General features: G+C 36.1%; 1 protein-coding gene across 1 annotated transcript; it reads left to right on the plus strand.

Annotated features, from left to right (window-relative positions):
• Positions 1 to 390: 390 nt before the first annotated feature.
• LOC123553138 (cornifelin homolog) lies at positions 391 to 22,728 on the plus strand. The gene is made up of 3 exons (XM_045342885.2): positions 391 to 816; positions 14,479 to 14,621; positions 21,500 to 22,728. Exons 1-3 carry the CDS (start codon positions 573 to 575, stop codon positions 21,620 to 21,622), a joined length of 510 nt encoding a protein of 169 aa, XP_045198820.1. The 5' UTR covers positions 391 to 572; the 3' UTR covers positions 21,623 to 22,728.
• Positions 22,729 to 25,248: the final 2,520 nt, after the last annotated feature.

Below are 25,248 nucleotides of genomic sequence, written 5' to 3' on the forward strand. Positions count from 1 at the left end.
ATTCGTTTAACTAATCCTCTGCTAATTATATAATTAGTACATATCTTGTGTTAAACTGGAATGCTACTAACTGTAATACTAAATAGTTATGTGCTTTGATATGGTTTGCACAAACTTTTGTATGCAAAGAGTTTGTTCACCTACAGTTACAATTTATAATTCTAAAGTGATGCCGGATAGTACAGTCCAAATTTCAGTGTATCACAGGCCAACAGTGTAGAAAAAATACATTCATGATTTAGCTGATATTCAAAACACTGTATCAACATTTAAAGATTTCCATTTTGCTTACACAAAGAATCTTATCTAGTGATTTACTTCAAATTTGAATTAATGTCACTTTAATTAAAGTTTATCTTTGACGTTCGGGTTTGTATCGTTAATGAAAGGTGAATTCTCCATCGATTAAGTTCAAATTTTATATTTTGAATATTACGAAATTATTTTTGTTCAATTGTGGGATATTTGTATTTCGGCTATAAATCTGTATGTTTTCAACCGGAACATTTGTGTTTTAACTGATTATATCAATAAGGCAATGCGTTCCTTAGAATCCTGACTGTTTGTACACGATGTTGGATATTGAGGATGCAGAAACCGACCCGCATTATTTACCGCCACTGACTCCGACCCCTAGATCCCTGGTGTTATCGCAGCCGCAATCTGCGCGAAGCGGCAGGACGACAAGCCGATCTACGGTGGCCCCAAAGACCTTTGATACAAATAATATACCCAGAAGAACTCTCAAACAGGTATCACGTGGTCATCGGGAATGGGCTTCCGGCCTTTGTGACTGTTGTGAGGACCAGCGACTATGTAAGTTTCATAGTTAATTAAATACGTTCGGCCCGTTGTCATTTTTCTGCTGTAAATATTCGGACCTGTAACCATACCTGTCTTTCTGGTACGACTTACATTTACTCATCAGAATATACATGTACTGGAAGGTCTTAGCAGTTCGTCAATGTTTCATAAGGTTTTATTGAATACAAAATATAATGCAAGGGCTTCGCATGTGATAGAGTAATTTCATTTAAGTTTCAAAGTTTAATCAATACTAAATCTTATTTAATTAAAAACCTTGTATAAGTCAAGGTTAACGACAGGGTTTCGCTACAGAAATATATGGTTTCTATTTACTCGTATAATCTATAATGCATAAATATGAGACTATTACAATACTATTCCCAGGCGTATCTATGTAAGTTTATGCTCTGAGCGTCCAATGTCGTTTTGAAATAAAGACAGAAACTTCCGTTTCAAACACGTGTCTACTTTATACCTTGATTAATTAAGACTCTATTATTGCTTTTGAAAATCTTGCACGATGCTGTTTAGTTTCGAGGCTTGAAGCGGGATGTGCAACACTGTATAAACATGACGACATTAATGGTCAACTTGAAAAGCATTTTAAAAACATGTATCTTTATCAGTTGTAAAGTATTGTTGATTGTGGACAAAATGTGTATGCTGATTTCCAGAATAGCAAGTTCAACACCAGTGGAGAAAAGCATAAAATTATCTGATCGTAGCATTTTCCAAATTCACAATAAGATAGTAGAACGTCAAGGATGCCAAGGGTTTCCGTCCAGTTTAAACGACACTGCCTTAGTCGCATAGATGACTTGAACATATTTTTCTTTTGATTGGATTTTAGTCTTTTCTAAGCCGTTTTTATTGTTCTTGAGAAGGAACACTTAGAATTGGTAAGTCACACTTGACTAATCAACTGATCTCGAAAACTGTTGTCATTACAAGCTGGCCAATCAAACTCCGTGACCTTAGAAATAACCTCTGACGTTAAAATTATTCTTTCCTAATCGAGGCGACTCTCTGGCGCTCCGCGGATTACATATTACAAAATCCGAGGATGGAAGACTGGCTTTGTTAAAACATGCCAAAGTTGTCACAAAGGTTAACATACGGCCTTACCTTCAAATGCATGGTCAATATTAGTAAACAAATACCATTGCGAGCCTCTCATTGTGCACAGCAAAAATTCACGCATCGAATGTCCGGATGTCACACGAGATTTGGGGCAGATACTACTAAATTATCGCCATGAATTACTTGATCAATGACCACTAAGCTTGTTGTGTGCGAGGACGTAGACTGTTAAGCAATGGTCACATTTACGTTCAAGCACGTAGTTGGTCGTAGTTCATTTTAAACGTAGTTTGTCGTACGTTGAAGTACGTGTAAATACGAACAACTACGTTCAACTACGAGTATATCGGGTAGGGTTAACTAGGGTATCACTACGTCTTACCACGAGTTACTACGTTATACTACGTATATACTACGATCGAAGTACGAGCAACTACGACAAATTACGATCAACTACGTTGAGCTACGGAAAAGCGTTTAGCCGTATTGGAGCCCTAGTTTAGTTTAGTCGTAGTGGAGCCCTAGTTGATCGTAGTTGAACCGTACTGTCGATGTGTTTTTCTTCTACTACGCCCAAAAACGATACACACTACTGTTAAGTACGATGAAGTACGTTTAACTAAGATCAACTACGTTCAAACTACGGTCACAGTAGAGTCAAAACATCGTAGTTAATCGTAGTCAGATTTTGAACATGTCGAAAAATTATTTCCTTACTACGGACAAATCATAAGTTCGAACTACGATCATTACTACGTTTGACTACGATTATCTACGTGTAACTACATTTAGTACGATAAACTACGATCAACTACGATCATTCCTTACTACGATTAACTACGTGTAGTGTGACCACGCCATTAGCAGCATCAAATGATTATGATGTAAAACAAAAACAAATAATGCAAATATATGTCAATAAGGTAGAATGATATCGCCTTTCGTCCAAGCCTGTGGTTCCACACACTGATGACCAACATTTAAAACAGACATTGCAACCAAAATTTTACAAGATGATCATTATATAATTATATAGATGTGCCCTAGAAGGAACGTTTGCTATGCTTTAACTTGTAGTTATATGGCATTTAAAACTTAAAGGCACAAAAGAATGAAAAAAAAATCTATAAGAAGATCCCCTGGAATCAAAATGCCACCGCTCTGCTGATGCATGAGCTGCCGACCATAAGAAGTTCTGAACGTGAGGTTGGTGAGGGTGTGCGAGAGGTGCCAGTTGTGTTAACATTTTTCTGGGAGCCAAGAATGTTTTGACCAAAGTCTTTTTTTTTTTACATAAAATCCAAATACCCCATCATCTCCCACCCATAATATGACCCATCCCCTCTTATAATAAAAATATCAAACGGTCAGCCCCTGAAGTGCCCATTATTTTCGGTGAAAAACGCGGAAATTTTCATCAAAGTGAGATTTTTTGGAAAATTGACACATACCCGGAAAATGGAATTATTTAACCATTACCCTGCTGAATTTCTAAAATGGACTGGTCCATCATTCAGTTTGGGCAGTACCATTTATCATTCTGAAAATTTACTGTCTGCACTAATCGCAAAGGCAGAATCACTTGCTGCAAGCAGGCTAAAGGTTAAGGTAATTCTGCACGTTTAGATCTATTATTTTCTACACGGGAAAATCACTATTTTATGACAATTTTTTTGAACTATGTAGATTTTAATAAAACTTCTTATGGTTACTTAACATATGGACTATAATGCGGTGAAATAAAATTAATAGGTCAATACGCTTTTTTTTTTTTTTTTTTTTTTTTAGATATTTGACCATGATTGAAGAGATACGCGTACTTCAAGCTATTTTTAGACATTGTTTGCACATAGTTAACATGTCAAACGTTTTCTTTCTTATCATATTGTATCTCTGGAAAGGAAGTTACGTTGCCGTTTTATAATTTTACTCAAAGGTTGCCTTTTATTCATAAAAAGATTTTCGTTTCCGTATGTGGAATCCAGGCTTTATTCTACGTATTCCGGAAAAATGGATAAATGACGCTATATCATTATTTCCGGTTAATCAAGCGTGCAGAACTATTAATGTAGAAACAATTTACGGTTTGCATACATAACATAGAGATAGACCCTAACATTTTCATTGATAGAAATACATTAAATAAAGTCTAGAAATTGATTTCCAAGTCCTTGAAATTAACAAAAATGAATTCACAAATGTGCAATGTATGATAGTTTTGCTAATATCAATAACAGAAATTTTAATATTTAATTCAAAGTTGTGATCCGCAAAGAATGTCAACTCTTGCCTTGGGCTAGTACTTTAAAGCAGAGATATTTATTAGTTTACTTCCCTTGCAATTACACAATAGAGTAGAAAACGAAAACGGTTTAAAACACAATAATATACATTTTTTGCACAACAAAATCGTTCCGGATTTATTAATATGTGTTTGATTTAACCCTGAACCACTGGTTCCTATGATTTTGTCAACTTACTTATGGTAAAAAATAACTTTTAACAAGCCGATAATAAAATGAAATACCAGTAAGTATTTTATAGTGCAGATAATACAGTTTTGCTTGTATCGAAATGTCACAATAGAAGCACTTTTGTAATACAGAACACCTGGTAGGATTAGTAAAGGTGCAATTATATTGAAGTGTGTGAAGTTGGCGAAAAGTTCGACATTCGACATTGAACATTCGATCTCAGAACGACATTGGACATTTGAAGCGTGAAGTTGGCAATAAGTTAAACTTTCGACATTGAACATTCGATCTCAGAACGACATTGGACATTCGATATCAGAACGACATTGGACATTCAATTTTAGAACGACATTAGACATTCGAACCCAGAACGACATTGGACATTCGAATCCAGAACAACATTGGACATTCGATACCAGAACGACATTGGACATTCGATTTCAGAACGACATTGGACATTTGATACCAGAACGACATTCGACATTCGATTTCAGATCGACATTGAACATTCGATTTCAGAACGACATTCGACATTCGATACCAGAACGACATTGGACATTCGATTTCAGAACGACATTGGACATTCGAGCCTAGAACGACATTGGACATTCGATTTCAGAGCGACATTCTACATTCGATTTCAGAACGACATTGGACATTTGATACCAGATCGACATTGAACATTCGATTTCAGAACGACATTCGATACAAGAACGACATTCGACACTCGATTTCAGAACGACATTGGACATTCGAATCCAGAACGACATTGGACATTCGATACCAGAACGACTTTGGACATTCGATTCCAGAACGACATTCGACATTCGATTTCAGAACGACATTGGACATTTGATACCAGATCGACATTCGACATTCGATTTAGAACGACATTGGACATTCGATACCAGAACGACATTGGACATTCGATTTCAGAACGACATTGTACATTCGATACCAGATCGACATTGGACTTTCGATTTTAGAACGACAATCGACATTCGATACCAGAACGACATTGGACATTCAATTTTTGAACGACATTCGAAATTCGATTTCAGAACGACATTCAACATTCGATTTCAGAACGACATTGGACATTCGATACCAGATCGACATTGAACATTCAATTTCAGAACGACATTCGACATTCGATTTCAGAACGACATTGGACATTTGATACCAGAACGACATTCGACATTCGATTTTAGATCGACATTGAACATTCGATTTAAGAACGACATTGGACAGTCGATACCAGATCGACATTGGACATTCGATTTCAGAACGACATTCAACATTTGATACCAGCACGACATTGGACATTCGATTTCAGAACGACATTGGACATTTGATACCAGATCGACATTGGACATTCGATTTCAGAACGACATTCGACATTCAATACCAGAACGACATTGGACATTCGACATCAGAACGACATTGGACATTCGATTTCAGAACGACATTGGACATTTGATAAAAGATCGACATTGGACATTCGATTTTAGAACGACATTCGACATTCGATACCAGAACGACATTGGACATTCGATTTCAGAACGACATTGGACATTCGATACCAGAACGACATTGGTCATTCGATATCAGAACGACATTGGACATTCGATTTCAGAACGACATTGGACATTCGATTTCAGAACGACATTCAACATTCGATACCAGAACGACATTGGACATTCGATTTCAGAACGAGATTCGACATTCGATTTCAGAATGACATTGGACATTTGATACCAGAACGACATTAGACATTCGATTTCAGAACGACATTGGACATTCGATTTCAGAACGACATTCAACATTCGATACCAGAACGACATTGGACATTCGATTTCAGAACGACATTCGACATTCGATTTCAGAACGACATTGGACATTTGATACCAGAACGACATTGGACATTTGATACCAGAACGACATTCGACATTCGATTTCAGAACGACTTTGGACATTTGATACCAGAACGACATTCGACATTCGATTTCAGAACGACATTGGACATTCGATTTCAAAACGACATTGGACATTCGATTTCAGAACGACATTCGACATTTGATTTCAGATCGACATTGAACATTCGATTTCAGAACGACATTCGACATTCGATACCAGAACGACATTGGACATTCGATTTCAGAACGACATTGGACATTCGAGCCTGGAACGTTATTAGACATTCGAACATAGAACGACATTGGACATTCAAATCGAAATCGACATTGGACATTCGAACTGAGAACGACATTGGACATACGAACCAAGAACGACATTGGACATTCGAATCCAAAACGATATTATTAGTGTCAGTTAGCACCAATTCCTGAAAGTCTGTGAGTGCTCCTGAAAGTGTCACAGACCACTTAAAATGATTTAAAAAGAAACAGGAACTACTTGGTTAGTGTTATCACTCCTGGCACCAGTTCTTGAAAGTCTGCGAGTCCTCCTAATGTGTCGAAGACCGTTCTGATGGTTTGAAAGGACACGTGGATTGCTGGGTCGGTGTTTTCTACCTTGGCACCAATTCCTGAAAGTCTGCGAGTGCTCCTGAAAGTGTCGCAGACCATTCTAAATGATTGATAAAGAAACGTGGACTATTGTGGTGATGTTTTCTCCCTTGGAATCGTTTGCTGAAAGTCTGCGAGTCCTCCTGAAAGTGTCGCAGACCATTCTAAATGATTGATAAAGAAACATGGACTATTGTGACGATGTTTTCTCCCTTGGCACCGTTTCCTGAAAGTCTGCGAGTGCTCCTTAAAATGTCGTAGACCATTCTAAATTACTTAAAAAGAAACATGGACTATTGTGACGATGTTTTCTCCCTTGGAACCGTTACCTGAAAGTCGGAATCGCAGACTTTCAAGAACTGGTGCCAGGAGTGATTTAACCAAGTAGTTCCTGTTTCTTTTTAAATCATTTTAAGTGGTCTGCGACACTTTCAGGAGCACTCACATACTTTTAGGAATCGGTGCTAACTGACACTAATAATATCGTTTTGGATTCGAATGTCGAATGTCGTTCTGGGTTCGTATGTCTAATGTCATTCTGGATTCGAATGTCTAATGACATTCTAAGTTCGAATGTCCAATGTCGATTTGGATTCGAATGTCCAATGTCGTTCTTGGTTCGTATGTCCAATGTCGTTTTGGATTCGAATGTCCAATGTCGTTCTGGGTTCGTATGTCTAATGTCGTTCTGGATTCGAATGTCCAATGTCGTTCTAGATTCGAATGTCCAATGTCGTATTGGATTCGAATGTCCAATATCGTTCTGTGTTCAAATGTACAATGTCGTTCTAGGCTCGAATGTCACATGTCGTTCTGGATTCGAATGTCCAATGTCGTTCAAGATTCGAATGTCCAATGTCGTTCAAGATTCGAATGTCCAATGTCGTTCTGTGTTCAAATGTCCAATGTCGTTCTAGGCTCGAATGTCCAATGTCGTTCTGAAATCGAATGTCCAATGTTGTTCTGGTATCGAATGTCGAATGTCGTTCTGAAATCGAATGTTCAATGTCGATCTGAAATCGAATGTCCAATGTCGATCTGATATCGAATGTCGAATGTCGTTCTGAAATCGAATGTTCAATGTCGATCTGAAATCAAATGTCGAATGTCGTTCTGAAATAGAATGTTCAATGTCGATCTGAAATTGAATGTCGAATGTCGTTCTGGTATCAAATGTCCAATGTCGTTCTGAAATCGAATGTTCAATGTCATTCTGGTATCGAATGTCGAATGTTGTTCTGAAATCGAATGTCCAATGTCGATCTGGTATCAAATGTCCAATGTCGTTCTGAAATCGAATGTCGAATGTAGATCTGGTATCAAATGTCGAATGACGTTCTGGTATCAAATGTCGAATGTCGTTCTGGTATCGAATGTCGAACGTCGTTCTGAAATCGAATGTTCAATGTCGATCTGAAATCGAATGTTCAATGTCGATCTGAAATCGAATGTCGTTCTGGTATCGAATGTCCAATGTCGTTCTGAAATCGAATGTCCAATGTCGTTCTGGTATCGAATGTCCAATGTCGTTCTGGTATCGAATGTCCAATGTCGTTCTGAAATCGAATGTCCAATGTCGTTCTGAAATCGAATGTCGTTCTGGTTTCGAATGTCCAATGTCGTTCTGAAATCGAATGTCCAATGTCGTTCTGAAATCGAATGTCCAATATCGTTCTGGTATCGAATGTCCAATGTCGTTCTGGTATCGAATGTCCAATGTCGTTCTGCTATCGAATGTCCAATGTCGTTCTGAAATCGAATGTCCAATGTCGTTCTGAAATCGAATGTCTAATGTCGTTCTGGTATCAAATGTCCAATGTCATTCTGAAATCGAATGTCGAATCTCGTTCTGAAATCGAATGTCCAATGTCGTTCTGGTATCGAATGTCGAATGTCGTTCTGAATTCGAATGTCCAATGTCGTTCTGAAATCGAATGTCCAATGTCGTTCTGATATCGAATGTCGAATGTCGTTCTGAAATCGAATGTCCAATGTCGACCTTTTATCAAATGTCCAATGTCGTTCTGAAATCGAATGTCCAATGTCGTTCTGATGTCGAACTTCCAATGTCGTTCTGGTATTGAATGTCGAATGTCGTTCTGAAATCGAATGTCCAATGTCGATCTGGTATCAAATGTCGAATGTCGTTCTGAAATCGAATGTCCAATGTCGTGCTGGTATCAAATGTTGAATGTCGTTCTGAAATCGAATGTCCAATTTCGATCTGGTATCGACTGTCCAATGTCGTTCTGAAATCGAATGTCCAATGTCGTTCTGGTATCGATTATGCGTCTGAAATCGATTGAATGTCGATCTGAAATCGAATGTTCAATGTCGATCTGAACGAATTCGAATGTCGTTCTGAATCCAAGTCATGTCGATCTTAAATCAAATGTCGAATGTCGTTCTGAAATCGAATGTTCAATGTCGATCTGAAATTGCAATGTCGAATGTCGTTCTGTAATCAAATGTCCAATGTCGATCTGAAATCGAATGTTCGAATGTCGTTCTAGTATCAATGTCCAATGTCGTTCTGAAATCGAATGTCAATGTCGATCTGGTAATTCGAATTGTCGAAATGTCTGTAGTCTGTATAATCGAATTGTCGCAAATGTCGATCTTTGGTATCAATGTCAATGTCGTTCTGAAATCGATGTCAATGTCGAAATGTAGATTGGTATCAAATGTCGAGATCGAATGTCGTTCTGGTATCAAATGTCCGAATGTCGTTCTGGTAATCGAATGTCAATCGTCGTTCTGGAATCGAATGTTCAATGTCGATTCTGAAATCGAATGTTCAATGTCGTATCTGAAATCGAATGTCGTTCTGGTTTCGAATGTCCAATGTCGTTCTGAAATCGAATGTCCAATGTCGTTCTGGTAATCGAATGTCCATATGTCGTATCTGTAAATCGTCATGTATCATCAATGTCGTTCTGATCAATCCGAATGTCGTTCTGTATCGAATGTCCAATGTCGTTCTGAAATCGAATGTCCAATGTCGTTCTGAAATCGAATGTCCGAATTAGATTCTGGTATCAATGTCCAATGTCGTTCTGGTATCGAATGTCAATGTCGTTCTGGTAATCGAATGTCCAATGTCGATTCTGAATCGAATGTCCAATGTCGTTCTGAAATCGAATGTCCAATGTCGTTCTGAAATTGAATGTCAATGTAGATCTGGTATCAAATGTCCAATGTCGTTCTGGAATCGAATGTCGAATGTCGTTTGAAATCGAATGTCCAATGTATCTGGTATCAAATGTCCAATGTCGTTCTGAAATCGAATGTCAATGTCGTTCTGAAATGAATGTCCAATGTAGATCTGGTATCAAATGTCCAATGTCGTTCTGAAATCGAATGTCCAATGTTCGTTTTGAAATCGAATGTCCAATGTGTTCATGAATCAATGTCCAATGGCGTTCTGATATCAAAGTCGAATGTCGTTCTGAATCGAATGTCCAATGTCGATTCTGGTATCAAATGTTCCAATGTCGTTTGAAACTTCACGTCAAATTGTGTTCTGAAATCGAATGTCGAATGTAGTCGATATCGAATGTCAATGTCGTTCTGGATCGAAAGTCAATGTCGTTCTGGTATCGAATGTCGAATGATCGTTCTGAGATCGAATGTTCAATGTGCGAAATTGTATTGCAACTTCCGTTCAAATATCCAATGTCGTTCTGGAAATCGAATGTCCGAATGTCGATTCTGGTAATCAAATGTCGAATGATCGTTCTGGATATCGAATGTCGAATGTCGTCTGGTATCAGAATGTCCGAATGTCGTTCTGAAATCGAATGTCAATGTCGTGATCGAATATTCAATGTCGATTGCAATCGTAGTCGTTGGTATCGAATGTCCAATGTCGTTCTGAAAATCGAATGTCGAATGTCGTTTTGAAATCGAATGTCCAATGTTGATCTGGTATCAAATGTCCAATGACGTTCTGAAATCGAATGTCAATGTCGTCTGAAATCGAATTGTCACATGTAGATCTGGTTCAAATGTCCAATGTCGTTCTGAAAATCGAATGTCCAATGTAGTTTTGAAAATGCGAATGTCCAAGTTACTGGTATCAAATGTCCAATGACGTTCTGAGATCGAATGTTCAATGTGGAAAGTTTATTGGCAACTTCACGCTTCAAATATCCAATGTCGTTCTGAAATCGAATGTCGAATGTAGATCTGGTATCAAATGTCGAATGTCGTTCTGGTATCAAATGTCGAATGTCGTTCTGGTATCGAATGTCGAACGTCGTTCTGAAATCGAATGTTCAATGTCGATCTGAAATCAAATGTCCAATGGCGTTCTGATATCAAATGTCGAATGTCGTTCTGAAATCGAATGTCCAATGTCGATCTGGTATCAAATGTCCAATGTCGTTCTGAAATCGAATGTCCAATGTTGTTCTGAAATCGAATGTCCAATGTCGTTCTGAAATCGAATGTCCAATGTCGTTCTGGTATCGAATGTCCAATGACGTTCTGAGATCGAATGTTCAATGTCGAAAGTTTAACCTATTGGCAACTTCACGCTTCAAATGTCCAATGTCGTTCTGAGGTCGAATGTTCAATGTCGAATGTTGAACTTCTCGCCAACTTCACACAACGTCGATCTGGTATCAAATGTCCAATGTCGTTCTGAAATCGAATGTCCAATGTCGTTCAGAAATCGAATTGTCATGTCGTTCTCGAAAATCGAATGTCATGTCGTTTGTATCGAATGTCCAATGACGTTCTGAGATCGAATGTTCAATGTCGAAAGTTTAACTTATTGGCAACTTCACGCTTCAAATGTCCAATGTCGTTCTGAGGTCGAATGTTCAATGTCGAATGTTGAACTTCTCGCCAACTTCACACACTTATTATATTGATCTCTTTTTCCTATGCCTACATTACACAGATATGTTTTGATTAACATACTGTACAGTTTGCATGTGGGTCAAATCACTCTTTTCTTTTCTCTAAAAAATATGTATGACTCTCGTTTTTCGTACATCTGCTCAACTGATGTGAAGAAACAAGGAAGTAAATTTGAAAAGTTACTATAGTTATAATTTTCATTCATCTTGTATGTCCGACCATCTGTCAATAAAACGCGAAGCTGTGTTAATCAAACATGATTCACAAAAATACATCCGATGGATTTCACTGATTTACATTTTCAGTGAACATATATTTGCAGATTCATTAAATTCCAGTATCAAACATATCATTAGTTCTAAGTCATACAAAAGTAGCTAAAGGAATAAGTATTTTTGTATCGTGGGATGAACAATTAAAGTAGAGCTTGTTTTAATGATAAGACTATACATGTACACACAAGTTTAAGAGTAATAAATCAAAGAGCAACCGTTTTCCCGAGTTTTAGACTATCTAGTTTGTTCCAGTTTTCTTAGGTTGTTATGTTATATGACATGTAACCTTCATGACGAACAACGCCAACGCGCCAAAAAAATGTTGATGGCGCGAGGACCAGCTGTTTCATAAGATGTTTCATTCTATCGAATTCTATGTTTCTTTATGTCACGTTGTTAGGTTCGTTTTGTCGCGTTGGCGCACGCTCCAAAAAGACAGAAAACGTGGCGTGATAACGCGCGCGTCAAGACGGCATCTAAATAGGAAACTGTGCGCACGAGAACGCCACATAACGAAGTATCCTAAATCAGCCACCATGAAATACAAGTCTTTTAAAATCTGTTCGGCTTATATCGTGCAAACTATGATTGCTTCCGTAATAACATAGTCTGGCAAACTAACTGCAGTCAATTGGCATGTTTATGTGAAAAAATATATATTCTACAATATTACACAGAATATTGTCTTTTTGTGTTGACATAAACTGACAATATAACAAATAAGATTAGAATATTCAGCATTTAGAAATAAATATGGCATGAATTTGTAGAACTGAAAAGAAAAGTGCCTACTATGCTGTTTTACCCTGTCCTGACCAGTTCTGTCAAAGTATGTACTTCCGGTTGAATTGACACTTGATTAGATGGCTAAGAAAATAATTGAGCCGCGCCATGAGAAAACCAACATAGTGCGTTTGCGACCAGCATGGATCCAGACTAGCCTGCGCATCCGCGCAGTCTGGTCAGGATCCATGCTGTTCGCTAACAGTTTCTCTAATTGCAATAGGCTTTGAAAGCGCGGATGCGCAGGCTGGTCTGAATCCATGCTGGTCGCAAACGCACTATATTGGGTTTCTCATTGCGCGGCTCATATCTTTTTATTTTACTGAGTCAGGCCGGTTCGCTGTTTTTATCATACATGTTATGGGGTTTATTACAAGATCAGTTGAATGTATGCTATTCGTTGAATTTGCCCTTTTTGTGAAACTTTGTAGAAAATGGCAATGTTCACTGAAGTTCCTATGTGTAGGGTAATTTGGAGGGTTACCAACATAAATACGTTGCAATATAGGTAGAAGATAATTGTTTTTTATAGTGCAGTGCAGATAAAGGCTTCATATTGCACATACATTTATAAAAGGTCTGACATAAATTGTTTGTCCTGAATTAATGTTTATTTTATTTATTTGTTGTTTTTGTTCTTTAGAAACAGGTGACCTATTCTGAATTAAATGTTTCGGAATGAATTGTACATTCACCAGTTAGACAGTCTGGAATTAAGCAAATGTCTCTATCAGTAATATATTAACATTTACTGATAACCTATGCATCGTGCCAATATACTAGTTTAAATTTTACAATGGTTGTTTTTCAATTGATCTTCCTAAGGCGGTGCTCTGACCTTTCCAAGGCGGTGCTCTGACCTTTCCAAGGCGGTGCTCTGACCTTTCCAAGGAAGTGCTCAGCTGTGTTCTTCCTTCATATAAGTTTGTGTCTCTTTCTTACTTCTATGTTCTTACCATTACATTCATTTGTATTTATGTGCAGTCGCGCCCAGTCTGTGTGTATGTGCATACAAGTTAACATACCCTTTTTCCACGTGGAGTGCTCTATGGGTTACTGTGTTCTTTGAATGTAAATGTTCCAGTTGAACGTTTGTAGTCGTTGTTGTTGTTGTGTTTTTACCTTCGATGCTCTAGCTTTACTTCCCAAATAGGTAAGAGCTTTCTACACGCTACTCAGAATTACTTCCCTTGTTTTAATGCAGAATGGTTTCTTTGTACTGTAAAGTATCCAAATGCCTGAAACGTTCACATACATATTTTATAATAAACGATACTCTTCAATATATTGCTCATATCTTCTGTCTGCTTTTGCTGCTTTAGGAATAATTGATGTTGCAATTTAACTTTGCTAACATTTATTTCATCGCTAATATATCTTAGACAGTAAGACGTTTGGCCTAGGAACTTAGAGAAAAAATACATAGGACAATTGTTAGTTAGTGATGAAAACAAACAAGATCAAAACAGTTCAACGTTTATATAGATTATGTACGAAACTGAAGTCATACGCGTACTATGAACTGAGTCTCAAACGTTTTACATGTATTAATGTACCACCGTGCATATACCTTAATATTTGGAAGCTATAATATGTAGAACTTTGTCAATAGTTTTAATTAACTAACTTGTGCGGATATCTTAGTTATCTATGCTATCATTGCAGGTTGGTACACATGTGCCTGCATGCCTATTGTCATATGGACATTAGGGGAACGGTTAGGGGAGTCGTACCCGTGTCCAGCGGCATGGCTACCAGGAACTGGTGCTTCTTTCCGAACAAAGATTCGAACTGTTGGAGGCATAAAGGTAAAACATTCTTTCGCGTTTCAAAAGATATTTTTACACAAATATACAGCAATTGAAAAATAAATTATAAAGAGGATAATTGTTGGTTTCGGTGTAATACACGTTATAATATCACCGAGTGGGCACCAAAAGTGATATTTTCACGAGTGGCGCAGCCATGAGTGAAAATAACAACTTTTGGTGTTCACGAGTGAAATTACCGTGATATTACATTGATACCAACAATTTTTCTGTTTATTTTATGTCTAAAACTCTACTTTTGTTGTGTTTATTTCAATAAAATGTCGAAATTTGCGGGAAATTTTATCAGGAAGCATCGCAAAGATGACGTCATTTTAACGACGTCATTGTCATATTGTTTCCGGCTTTCAGTACGCTCGGTAAACTTTTTGACGTTAATCCGGGTATCAGATTTGATAATTTTCACTGAGTGGCCAGTGAGTTTATCAGGATATAGTTCACCGTTATATTTCGATAAACCACCGAAAAACATAAAATAAAGTTTTATCTATACTTTAACCAACATTCTCGCCTGATAAACAAATAATAAGCGACGCACGATAGACAACATAACGGCGATAGACAACATAACACTTTACTGCCATTCAATAAAAAATACTTAAATTCAAAATGGTCAATTATCGATTAAAAATATTCAGCATCGTTAAAGCATGTCTTCCTACTGTATTTGGTGTCATCCCTGAGCCATAAAATCGGTTATACGCTACGTGTATATATAATTAATTAGGCTACGCCCTCGTGAATTTATTTCACGGGCGTATAGCTTCTTTTTTTTTGTTTCGGTATATTATAGATGGCTCTGCTATGTATTATTTCTTATATGAAACTTATATGTAATCGCTATTCATCAAAACCAAGTCTTCCTGAAGCCTCATTTGGAGGAAATTAACTGTACGGAATCTTCAGTAACTTTCTATATTTGTATAAACGTCACAGGCAAATTATGTTTTGTTTTGATTGTGTCAAGTAGTAAGTTAGCTGTATCGGTTTCTATGGTAACGTACCGCATCCTCCATGAGCAGGAAAGAATTACGTATATCAACATTAATAAAAAAGGCACGTTCACTAAAAAAATAAAAAAATATATAGTTATAATATTGATGCCTTGTAAGCAGTAAATATTATCACCACCAAAACCTTATATGAAGGATACAGAAACATAAAATAAACTATGACAAATATCGGGAAATTATCTTGAAGAAATGGAAACAAGACTAGACATTATTGAAAAGTAGATAATTGACATACAAAACATTGATTATGAAAGAAACAAAAACCAAGAATTGCAGTTTAATAGCTTCTTTTACAACGAAAGTTAGGCCAAGATCCTCAGATTATTAAATTATTAATTAGAACAAGAGCTGTCGGAGGACAGCAACGCTCGACTATTCAACAGCCTTCAATTGAATGAATATAAAAGTTGAAAAAGGGGCATAATTTTGTAAAAATGCAAATCAGTGTTATGGAACCTTTCACAGTGCTTATCAGCTCATGACAGTAGACAAGTGTGTGAAGTTTCAATCCATTCCCATTAGTGAGTACTGAGATACCAGCTTACATATAAGAATTTAACCAAAAACTGCTAAGTTGAAAAAGGGGCATAATTTTGTAAAAATGCAAAGTAGAGTTATTGAACCTTTGCACTGCATGTCATATCATGACAGTGAACAAGTGTGTGAAGTTTCAATCCATTCCCTTTAGCGGATACTGAGATACCAGCTTACATACAAAAGCTTAACCAAAACCTGCTAAGTCAAAAAAGGGACATAATTTAAAAACAAAATGCAAAGCAGAGTTATGGGACCTCCACAGTGCATGTCAAATCATGATAGTGAACAAGTGTGTGAAGTTTAAATCCATTCCCATAAGTGAATACTGAGATACCATCTTACATACAAAACTTTAACCAAAAATTTCTAAGTCGAAAAAGGGGCATAATTTTGTAAAAAAGCAAAATAAAGTTATGGACCCTGTGCAGTGCAAGTCATTTTATCACAGTGAATAAGTTTCAATCCATTCCCACAAGTGGTTACTGAGATACCAGCTTACATTCAAAAACTTAACCAAATCGGGTCGCGGACGCGGATGCAGACGCCGACGCACGGGCGAGTCCAAAAGCTCTACTATTCTATGAATAGTCGAGCTAAAAACTGCTACATTGGCAGATAAATGTACATAAAAGGCAAGTGTGAGGGTACGTACAAGTCACTGAACTACTACCAATGTTGTTTTCGGGTTTTGCTGTTATTTAAGATGAGATGAATGTACGAGATTCAGTAAAAAATGCCCTGTCTCATAACTTTGTTGTAAATAATGGCATTTTCCACCCCTACATAAACTTCATAAAGATCATTATACTACATGTATATACAGTTACACTACAGTGTGACAGATGAACAGTTAAGGCCAATCTTAAATGTGTTTTCACACTATCAGTCAATTTATAGTTAAAAAACAAAGATAAATAACTATATCACTCTGCAAAAACAAAGTGTGGCCCAAACTTATTACAGCAAGTACTGTACACACTGTTATATCAATTCAATAAAATGTTTAGACATTAAACATATTGTCTTGGCCTAATATATGACATTGTCAGTTTGTAACTAGATACCTGTGTTTTTCATTTTTAGCTCTACTATACGAAATATGGAGAAATATCCTACTCGACCTGGCGTCGGCGTCGGCGTCGGCGTCCTTCCGCGTCCGCACTTTGGTTAAAGTTTTGATGCACTTTCACTTAATCACTGTAATTACTTGATGGGTTTGTTTCAAAGTTAAAATATTTATTCCTCATCATCACCCACATCATATGGCACAATGGCCATAACTCTGGTACCAGTATTTCATTAATTGCCCCCCCCCTTTACTTAGAATTTCAGGTTAAAGTTTGGATGCACTTTCACTCTATCTCAGTTATCACTAGATGGATTTGACTCAAACTTAAACAATTATTCAACATCATCACTCACATCATATGACACTAAGGCCATAACTCTTGCACCAATATTTCATGACTTATCACCCCCCCCCCATTTCCTTAGAATTTCAGGTTAAAGTTTTGATGCACTTTCACTCTATCTCAGTTATTACAAAATGGATTTGATTCAAACTTAAAATAGTTGTTTCACCTTATCACCCACATCATATGAGACAAGGTCCATAACTCTTGTACCAATATTTCATGAATTATGCCCCCTTTTACTTAGACTTTCAGGTTAATTTGATGCATTTTCACTTTATCTCAGTTATTATTAAATCGATTTAATTCAAACTTGAAGTTGTTATTGATTTCAACATCATCACCCACATCATATGACACAAAGTGCAAAAATCATTCTTGCACCTATATATCATGAATTATCCCCCTTTTGCTTAGAATTATACTTATTCAATGTTCTCTATTTCGCTTATTACTTAATACTTTTGACACAGACTGAAGCTATTGTCCAATATCTTCATTCTTATTGGAGTCATTTAACACTCTAGTGACAGTTCCAGCTTCCTGTGCCCAGTTTCACTATCTAGCATCGAAATAGTCGAGTACGCTGTCTCCTGTGACAAGTAATCGTGATTTATGCTTATATAATACTGATATCATCTTGTATATAGTAACCTGTAAGACCTGAAATCCCTATAACATCAAGTGGGATATTAATCATATTATATGTATACAAAGTACCACAATGTTTACCTTTTTACTTAGTTTCAGAAATGCTTTAACAGTGGGTGAAGAAAATACCCTATGGAATGAAAATGAGTGCGGTACCTGTACTTTTTCTGCTCTTATTTGTCTTAAAAACATATATGCTTCAAGCTCACAGAGTATGCAAAAATTCTTAATTGTAAACAAAATAATCCAGCATCCTTAGTGACGTCATAATAGAACGTACGCCATGACATCAGGTTAGATACCACCAATTGTTTTCCTATATACTTCTATTATGGCGTGTACGGCTTTCCATAAATCGGAACATGTATATCTAATAACATATTTTTTCAAGAACTATCTTATTTCCACCACAATAGTGGAAGATAAAACATATGAATAGTGATACTTGATTTAAGTTATTTGTGTGTGAATGTGAATGTGATTATTCCCGGTTTACATCGTTGGCAAGGCAGGAGAAATTCGTTTGATAAAACCTTTAACATTTAATAAATCACATTCAATGTAGCAAATCTTGTCAAAATATATAATGAAATACTGTAAATGCAGTAAAGAATTCTTGAGTTTGTTTACCTGACTGACCACTCAGAACTGATAAACATTACCTTATTCCTTGTAAGTTCCCTGTACTTTTTGGAATTGTTGGTCCCTGATAAGCACAATGTTTACATTGACTGATTCTTGGAAAGGTTTATACACTTAAAACGATATGCTTATTGTGCATTTTTGATTTATTTCTAATTTGAGGCATTTATTTTTGATAAAGTAAACACAAAGGAGTTTATGTTCATTACTATTATTGCAACAGTATAAATATGGAGATTAGTCTCCCTGACTGAGCTTGAAAGTGAACTTTTCAGCATTTTGACCATGTAGCTGTCTGAGTCAAATTAAAAATTATGTTGAAATAAAGCATATTCTGATTTATAAGAGATGATGTTTTTTTTTCCTTTTACGCAAGTAGAGCGGATACGGCCGGTAAGTAATTAACACTTCTTCCATGCAATATCGGCCTCGTCCTGATAACACTGATATCAGAGGACAGGAGCCCGTTATTCTCTGCAAGTGTGATCGATCCACTTTAAAATGCATAACGACGTTTTCTAGAAAACAAAATGTTCGTCTAATTGACACTTGTATATATTTTTTTTTATTATCAATTCCCGAGTTAGAGAGTTTCAAAGAATGATAGAATAAGTTAACATAAACAGATTTTGTTTTCATGCATGGATTTCCTGCTTTTTGGTATAACGTTTCTGGTCGTCATGTCCGTCAAGCAGCTTTGCATTACATAGCCAAGTGGTTTTTTTTTCTCTAAAAATGGATTACTCTTTTGTTTATATCCCACACCGCCCGTCGTCTATCAAAGCGCGATGGAAGGATGGCAGGATAGCAGGATGGTAGGATGGAGATGTTAGGATGGTGATCATATGGTAAAACTAGTAAGATGGTAGAATATTGGAGGATTTACTTCCATCCTACTAATTGCTATCTTACCATCGTACTATCCTTCCATCCTGTTATCCTACCATTGTTATGTTATCAATATCGTTGTCAATATTATCAAATGTACATTTTAGTCTGATAGATCAACTCAATTTGCCCTCTCAGTAAAATGAACATTTCGCTTTACTTGATGTCTGTTTCGCTGTTTTAGATGAACCAGTTCGTGATCTGTCCTACACAATGTTATTCGCAAATATGTATTTCTTAAGCTGTCATCGAAATTGCTTTCTTCCGTAAAAGTTTGAAGGTGAAAGAATTGATTGAGCAGTAATGAAACAATACAAACATTGTGGGCGTATAAAATAGAAAAGCCACACATTTAATATTCAGTCAAATCGTACTCAGACAGGACGTACATTAGCGCAAATAATCAGGTGATGTACTAGATTTTAAACCTGTTTATTTACATTACTTGACTGATGTATTCTAGCACACATTGATATATTGGAACATTACAAGCAAACTTATATCTATTTATGATAGTTAGAACAATATCGGAAAGATGTACAACAATTTTGCGAGACAGATATCGGGGTGATATTGAAAACAGTATTGGTCCAGTATTGGCCTGTCGGTTTAAATTATGCCGTCCTAGATTATGAACGGTTTATTGTTCCTTCACTTGAGAAGGAACATTTATGGTTGACATTTAACACTTTAGTACTGTCAAAGGAATCCAAATAATAGAAGGGCACCGCCTTCTCGAACTTGGTATGTTTATTACAAATAGCCAGTATGCCAATGTGTGTTCATGTTTCTTTCAGTCAATCAATTGTGAACTGCAAGTTGTTAACAGCAGCCTGACAATGAACAATAGTTCGAGTGGGATATTAACCCGTGCTTTGAATATTTGATACTATAAAATAGTGATTGATATAATGAATGTGCATGATCTGAGAATAGACTCCGGCCAAATACAAATATGTAATAAAATAGTCGCTGGTAACGGGATGTTATATAGATTCAATTTATAACATACCTAAAATTATTTTCCATTGAGTTTCAATGGACCACGATCGTGCAATATTTTTCCATATTGACGTAGAACACTTTCATATCGGACGTGGAATGTTTTCGTAACGTTGTAATGGAAAGAATCACGTGACGTCCATGGCGTCCACGCGCACGTTGCGACAACAAGTTGACGTCATTTTCGCAGAAAATATTAATGCTCGTCAGTTTGATTTGTTTATTACATTTTCGGAGAAATTCTTTTCGTATTTTTCCTGTGTTTCGTTACAGAACGATAATTTAGACATAAATTAATTATCTGATAGTGTGTATATATAATAAAAAGGTTATCAACTTTGTATGTAGATAAATGTACTCGTTATTTCGCGGATAATATTGCGCTCCTAAAGTCGCGCAGTATTACCGCTGCAGAACTCGTGCATATCCACATACAAAGTTAATAACCTATAAATATTGAATTTAATATAAATTTGCAGACGCTTCCTTTCATATGTTTATCTGTCTAGATCTTTTTCTTCCGTTTCGTAAATGCACATGTGTAATAATTTTGTGAATAAATATGCAAGTTCATCACGGGACGAAAACATCCGTGGAGGGCTATCAGTATACTTCTGAATTAGAATATTGCAGTCAAATGAACATAAAACACAGAATATTTCATATACGCTAGAAGGAACCTTTTGCTAAGCTTTGTCTTGTTTTATTACAGGGATCTACACTATCTGACTGCTGTGTTATAATGTGTTGTTCCTGGTGTGCCGTGTGTCAGATGACCCGAGAAGTGGACCATATGATTGTTCAGCCGGAGCGCTTCGTCAAACCTATCCTATAATCTATGAAGTTGGAGATATAACACTGATATCATTTGCTCATGTTATGAAAGGAGAACTCTGGCTTCTGTCGTGACAAATTGTAAATAAACCTTATGATATATTTTAATACACAGGACTACTTAACTTGTTTGGAAAATAATACATTGGCTGTCCTTCATTTGTAAATATTTTTCCCAGACCGAATGAACGGAGCTATTGGAGTTATTGCCGCGTTTTGTGACAAATACGCCGGCAATATTTACAATGATTTTGGTTACATAAAAAATCATGATTAGTCTATTCCGTTTGGTTAACCATAATGGTATATATACCATAAATGGTAGTTTTGAAGACTTTGTTTTGAAGACACGGACATCTCGCTTCCCTATTGTGCCCACTATTGTTCTCTGTAACATTGTAATTTCTTCCCTTTTAGAATTCAGCAAAAAGCTTCTTTATCAGTATATGTTCGACAGTCCGATCTTTAGTATGTATATTTTTAACTTTGTTTACACTGGTTTCTATGTACTAGAAAAGCCCTTTTTTTACTATAAGTTTAGTGGATCAAAACTTATATGTAATATGATCAATGTATCTTAAAGAGAACTTGACAAGTGATATAATAAAACCCGTTAATGTAAAATATATAAAAATCGGTGCGGTTTTGCAATTTCAATTATCTTTCATGCGCTGCCTCAATCGAACTGACTCTGCTATTATGTTGCTTGGATGTATTCTTTGCTTCCCTAGGATCTTCCTATATATTAATTTACTATCACAATAGCAATCTTTAAGTGACATATGGCGGCCGTAAAATGTTTTCTTCTAAATTCAGTGTTGTGATGTTATCTAGCCCTTGAGGATTATGGTGTCCATTCAATATCGATTTAACAGAATTTCGCTACAGCTGTTTATACCAAATGGAGGGCTGTTGTACTTTCCATTACCTCTCATAGACAGACTCTTGTCAAAACGAGTCTACATTCTTGGCTTCCAAAGGTTTGTTATCCTGTAATCATTGACAATCGCTGTATGCTTATAAGTTATTGTGTGCACCTAAAACTATGATAATCCCGATAATACCTGAGCGGATCCAGAGAAAAAAGTAGTGTTTATGCAAGAAAATGTGATGAAAACATTATTACGCAATAATTATTAATCTTCTCAAATATGGTGTATGAGAAGTGATAATAATGATGTTGATGATTAAATGCTTTATTTTTTTAATCAAATACATTGAATAATTCTTAAGTGCATAAAAACGTTGATTTTAAATCATAATTTAAAAGGGACTTAATCCCTAAAAAAGGTACAAGCATGATATTCAAAAATAGGGTTTAATACATATGATACCATATATTGTAACAAAAATGAATGTGTTTTCAGCAGATTATTGCTTTCACGCACTGATTATCACTTATCGGCCCGGGCCGAAAACTCATAATCATAATCCGCCCGGTGAACACGTGCGCGTGAAACCAATGGCGGCCAACGTCGTACGTCAGAGACGTTATTGGACGTCATAATGGTCTGTCACTGGTCTACACGTAAAACTGTTGTTTATCGCAAAATTACAATGCTTACAATCTTTTCAGTAATAAAACAGTACATGCCCATATTTACATTGAATCTAGAATTCCGAGTTTCAACAGTGTTCGAGTACTGTATGTGGTGTAAAACAGCATGATTCGCACCACACAATTTCAAAATTTCGACGAAGTTGCAGGTTTCCTCTCAGTGAAAATGGTATGACTGCTTTTCTTAAACATAGATCTACTGCTAAGAAAACTGCATTTTTTTTCATGGAATGGCGCAAATTATTTGCTGTTCCACATTTTAAGAATGAAGAACCATTTGATGAGTTTGATAGGTACATACGAATTTTGAGACAAATGTACCCCCAGACCATTAAACAACTGAAAACTAGCGTCAGGAGTTCTAATTACTCCCCTTGAGTAATGCAACCAAACATATGTATTAAAAACTTTAATACACGCCAGAGCCGGGCCGGGAGGTGATAATCGGACCGGTATTCATAATGGCCCTCGGGCTAAAGCCCTCGTGCCATTATTCATTTTCCGGGCCGATTATCACCTCCCGGCCCGGCTCTGTCGTGTATTAACCTCTAAACCTATCATTAGAATTAAGGTATTAGATGCCTAATAGTAATGTTTACAAAATGGCATTTGCTTGGTATATTCTTAAAGGTGACCGTGTTTTGCACTGTTTTGCAATTTTCAAACAACTTTTACCGTGCCGTTTTTTATAAATTTTGTATAACTTATGGTATCTCCTCAAGCTCAAGTAGCGACAAATTTCAAAGTGATGGCCACTATCCAAAACGTTTGCAGATAACTCATTTTACCATTAATTTTAATAAAAGAAACATCAAACTATTGGTAAACAATTATAAAACACAAAATAAAAATGTCAATATCATTTTTTTTCAAGGGTGCCTCAAGTAAACAGATTTAATGAGAAAGAATTCTAACTTCAACATTGAAAAAATAAGGTCGAATCCTGTGTTTCTATTTTGAATTTTGCTTACTTCATTCAAAAATAACCTTGGGGCAGACGTAAAACCTACCTAAATTTCTTCCACGATATGTAATCTAAAGAGTGAAAGCAAAATAGAGAACTTTTACCGCATGTAACTCAATATTTTCAAAGATGTGTAACTCTACCCCTTCTGTTTAAGGAGTAAATTCACTTTGAACAGCAAGAAATCGCTTATCAATTATTTTTTTTTCCATTTTTGTACAATAATTCAGTTACATGTATAAGTCTTGAAAGAAGTAAAAACTTACTAGAAAAAAAGAAAAATAAGGAAAAAAAAATTTGGTCCCAGTAGGGCTTGAACCTACGCCCCCTGAGAATTGCAGTAAAAAGTAGGTTTATGGTAGGAATTTAATACTCTTCAAAAAAGAGGTACTCTATTAGTCTTCTTATACCTTGATTAAATAATTGAAAGTAACGTTTATTACAAAATGCGAGGACACAAGTCCAACAGAAAAAGCTACATAAAAAGAAACAGATAGAAAATTTATCATGGAACTTGCTGAGAAAAAAAAGAGTTCGGAAAGAGGTAAAATATCGAATCCAATTATACCCATTTATCCCAACAATATCGGTGTACATGTCAAATACTTCACAAATGAATTGACGTAAATAGACGTCTTAATATTATAAACGTAATTAAACTTAACATTTCCTGCAATAACAATGAAATAACAGAAGAGTGTTAAATGTAAAATTGTCTTCAACGTGTCACTTATTAAGGAATTACGATACCAATATGTCGGTAAAGTGTCTTAAATTCTGCACGTTAATCACGTTCAACCTTTTATGCTTTCATATTAAATGTAATCTAATCTAATCTATCAGTTAATTAATAATACGATCTTTCAATTTGCAGATTTGTCAAGAATTACCTCATTTTTGTTCTACTCAATTTTAATTCTAATATGACTAACAATGCTTTATTCATCACAAAGATATAATGTTGACGTCAGGCCGATGTGATATTTAGCTCCAGGTATACATCTAGAAATAGCGCTTTTAAATTTGGTCAAATGTTTCACTTAATAGCATGTTTCAAACGAAATGTCACATTGTCCAACTGTCTTGATTAATTTACACATATATT

Source organism: Mercenaria mercenaria, chromosome 4, assembly GCF_021730395.1.
Source record: "Mercenaria mercenaria strain notata chromosome 4, MADL_Memer_1, whole genome shotgun sequence".
Taxonomy (NCBI): Eukaryota; Metazoa; Mollusca; class Bivalvia; order Venerida; family Veneridae; genus Mercenaria; species Mercenaria mercenaria.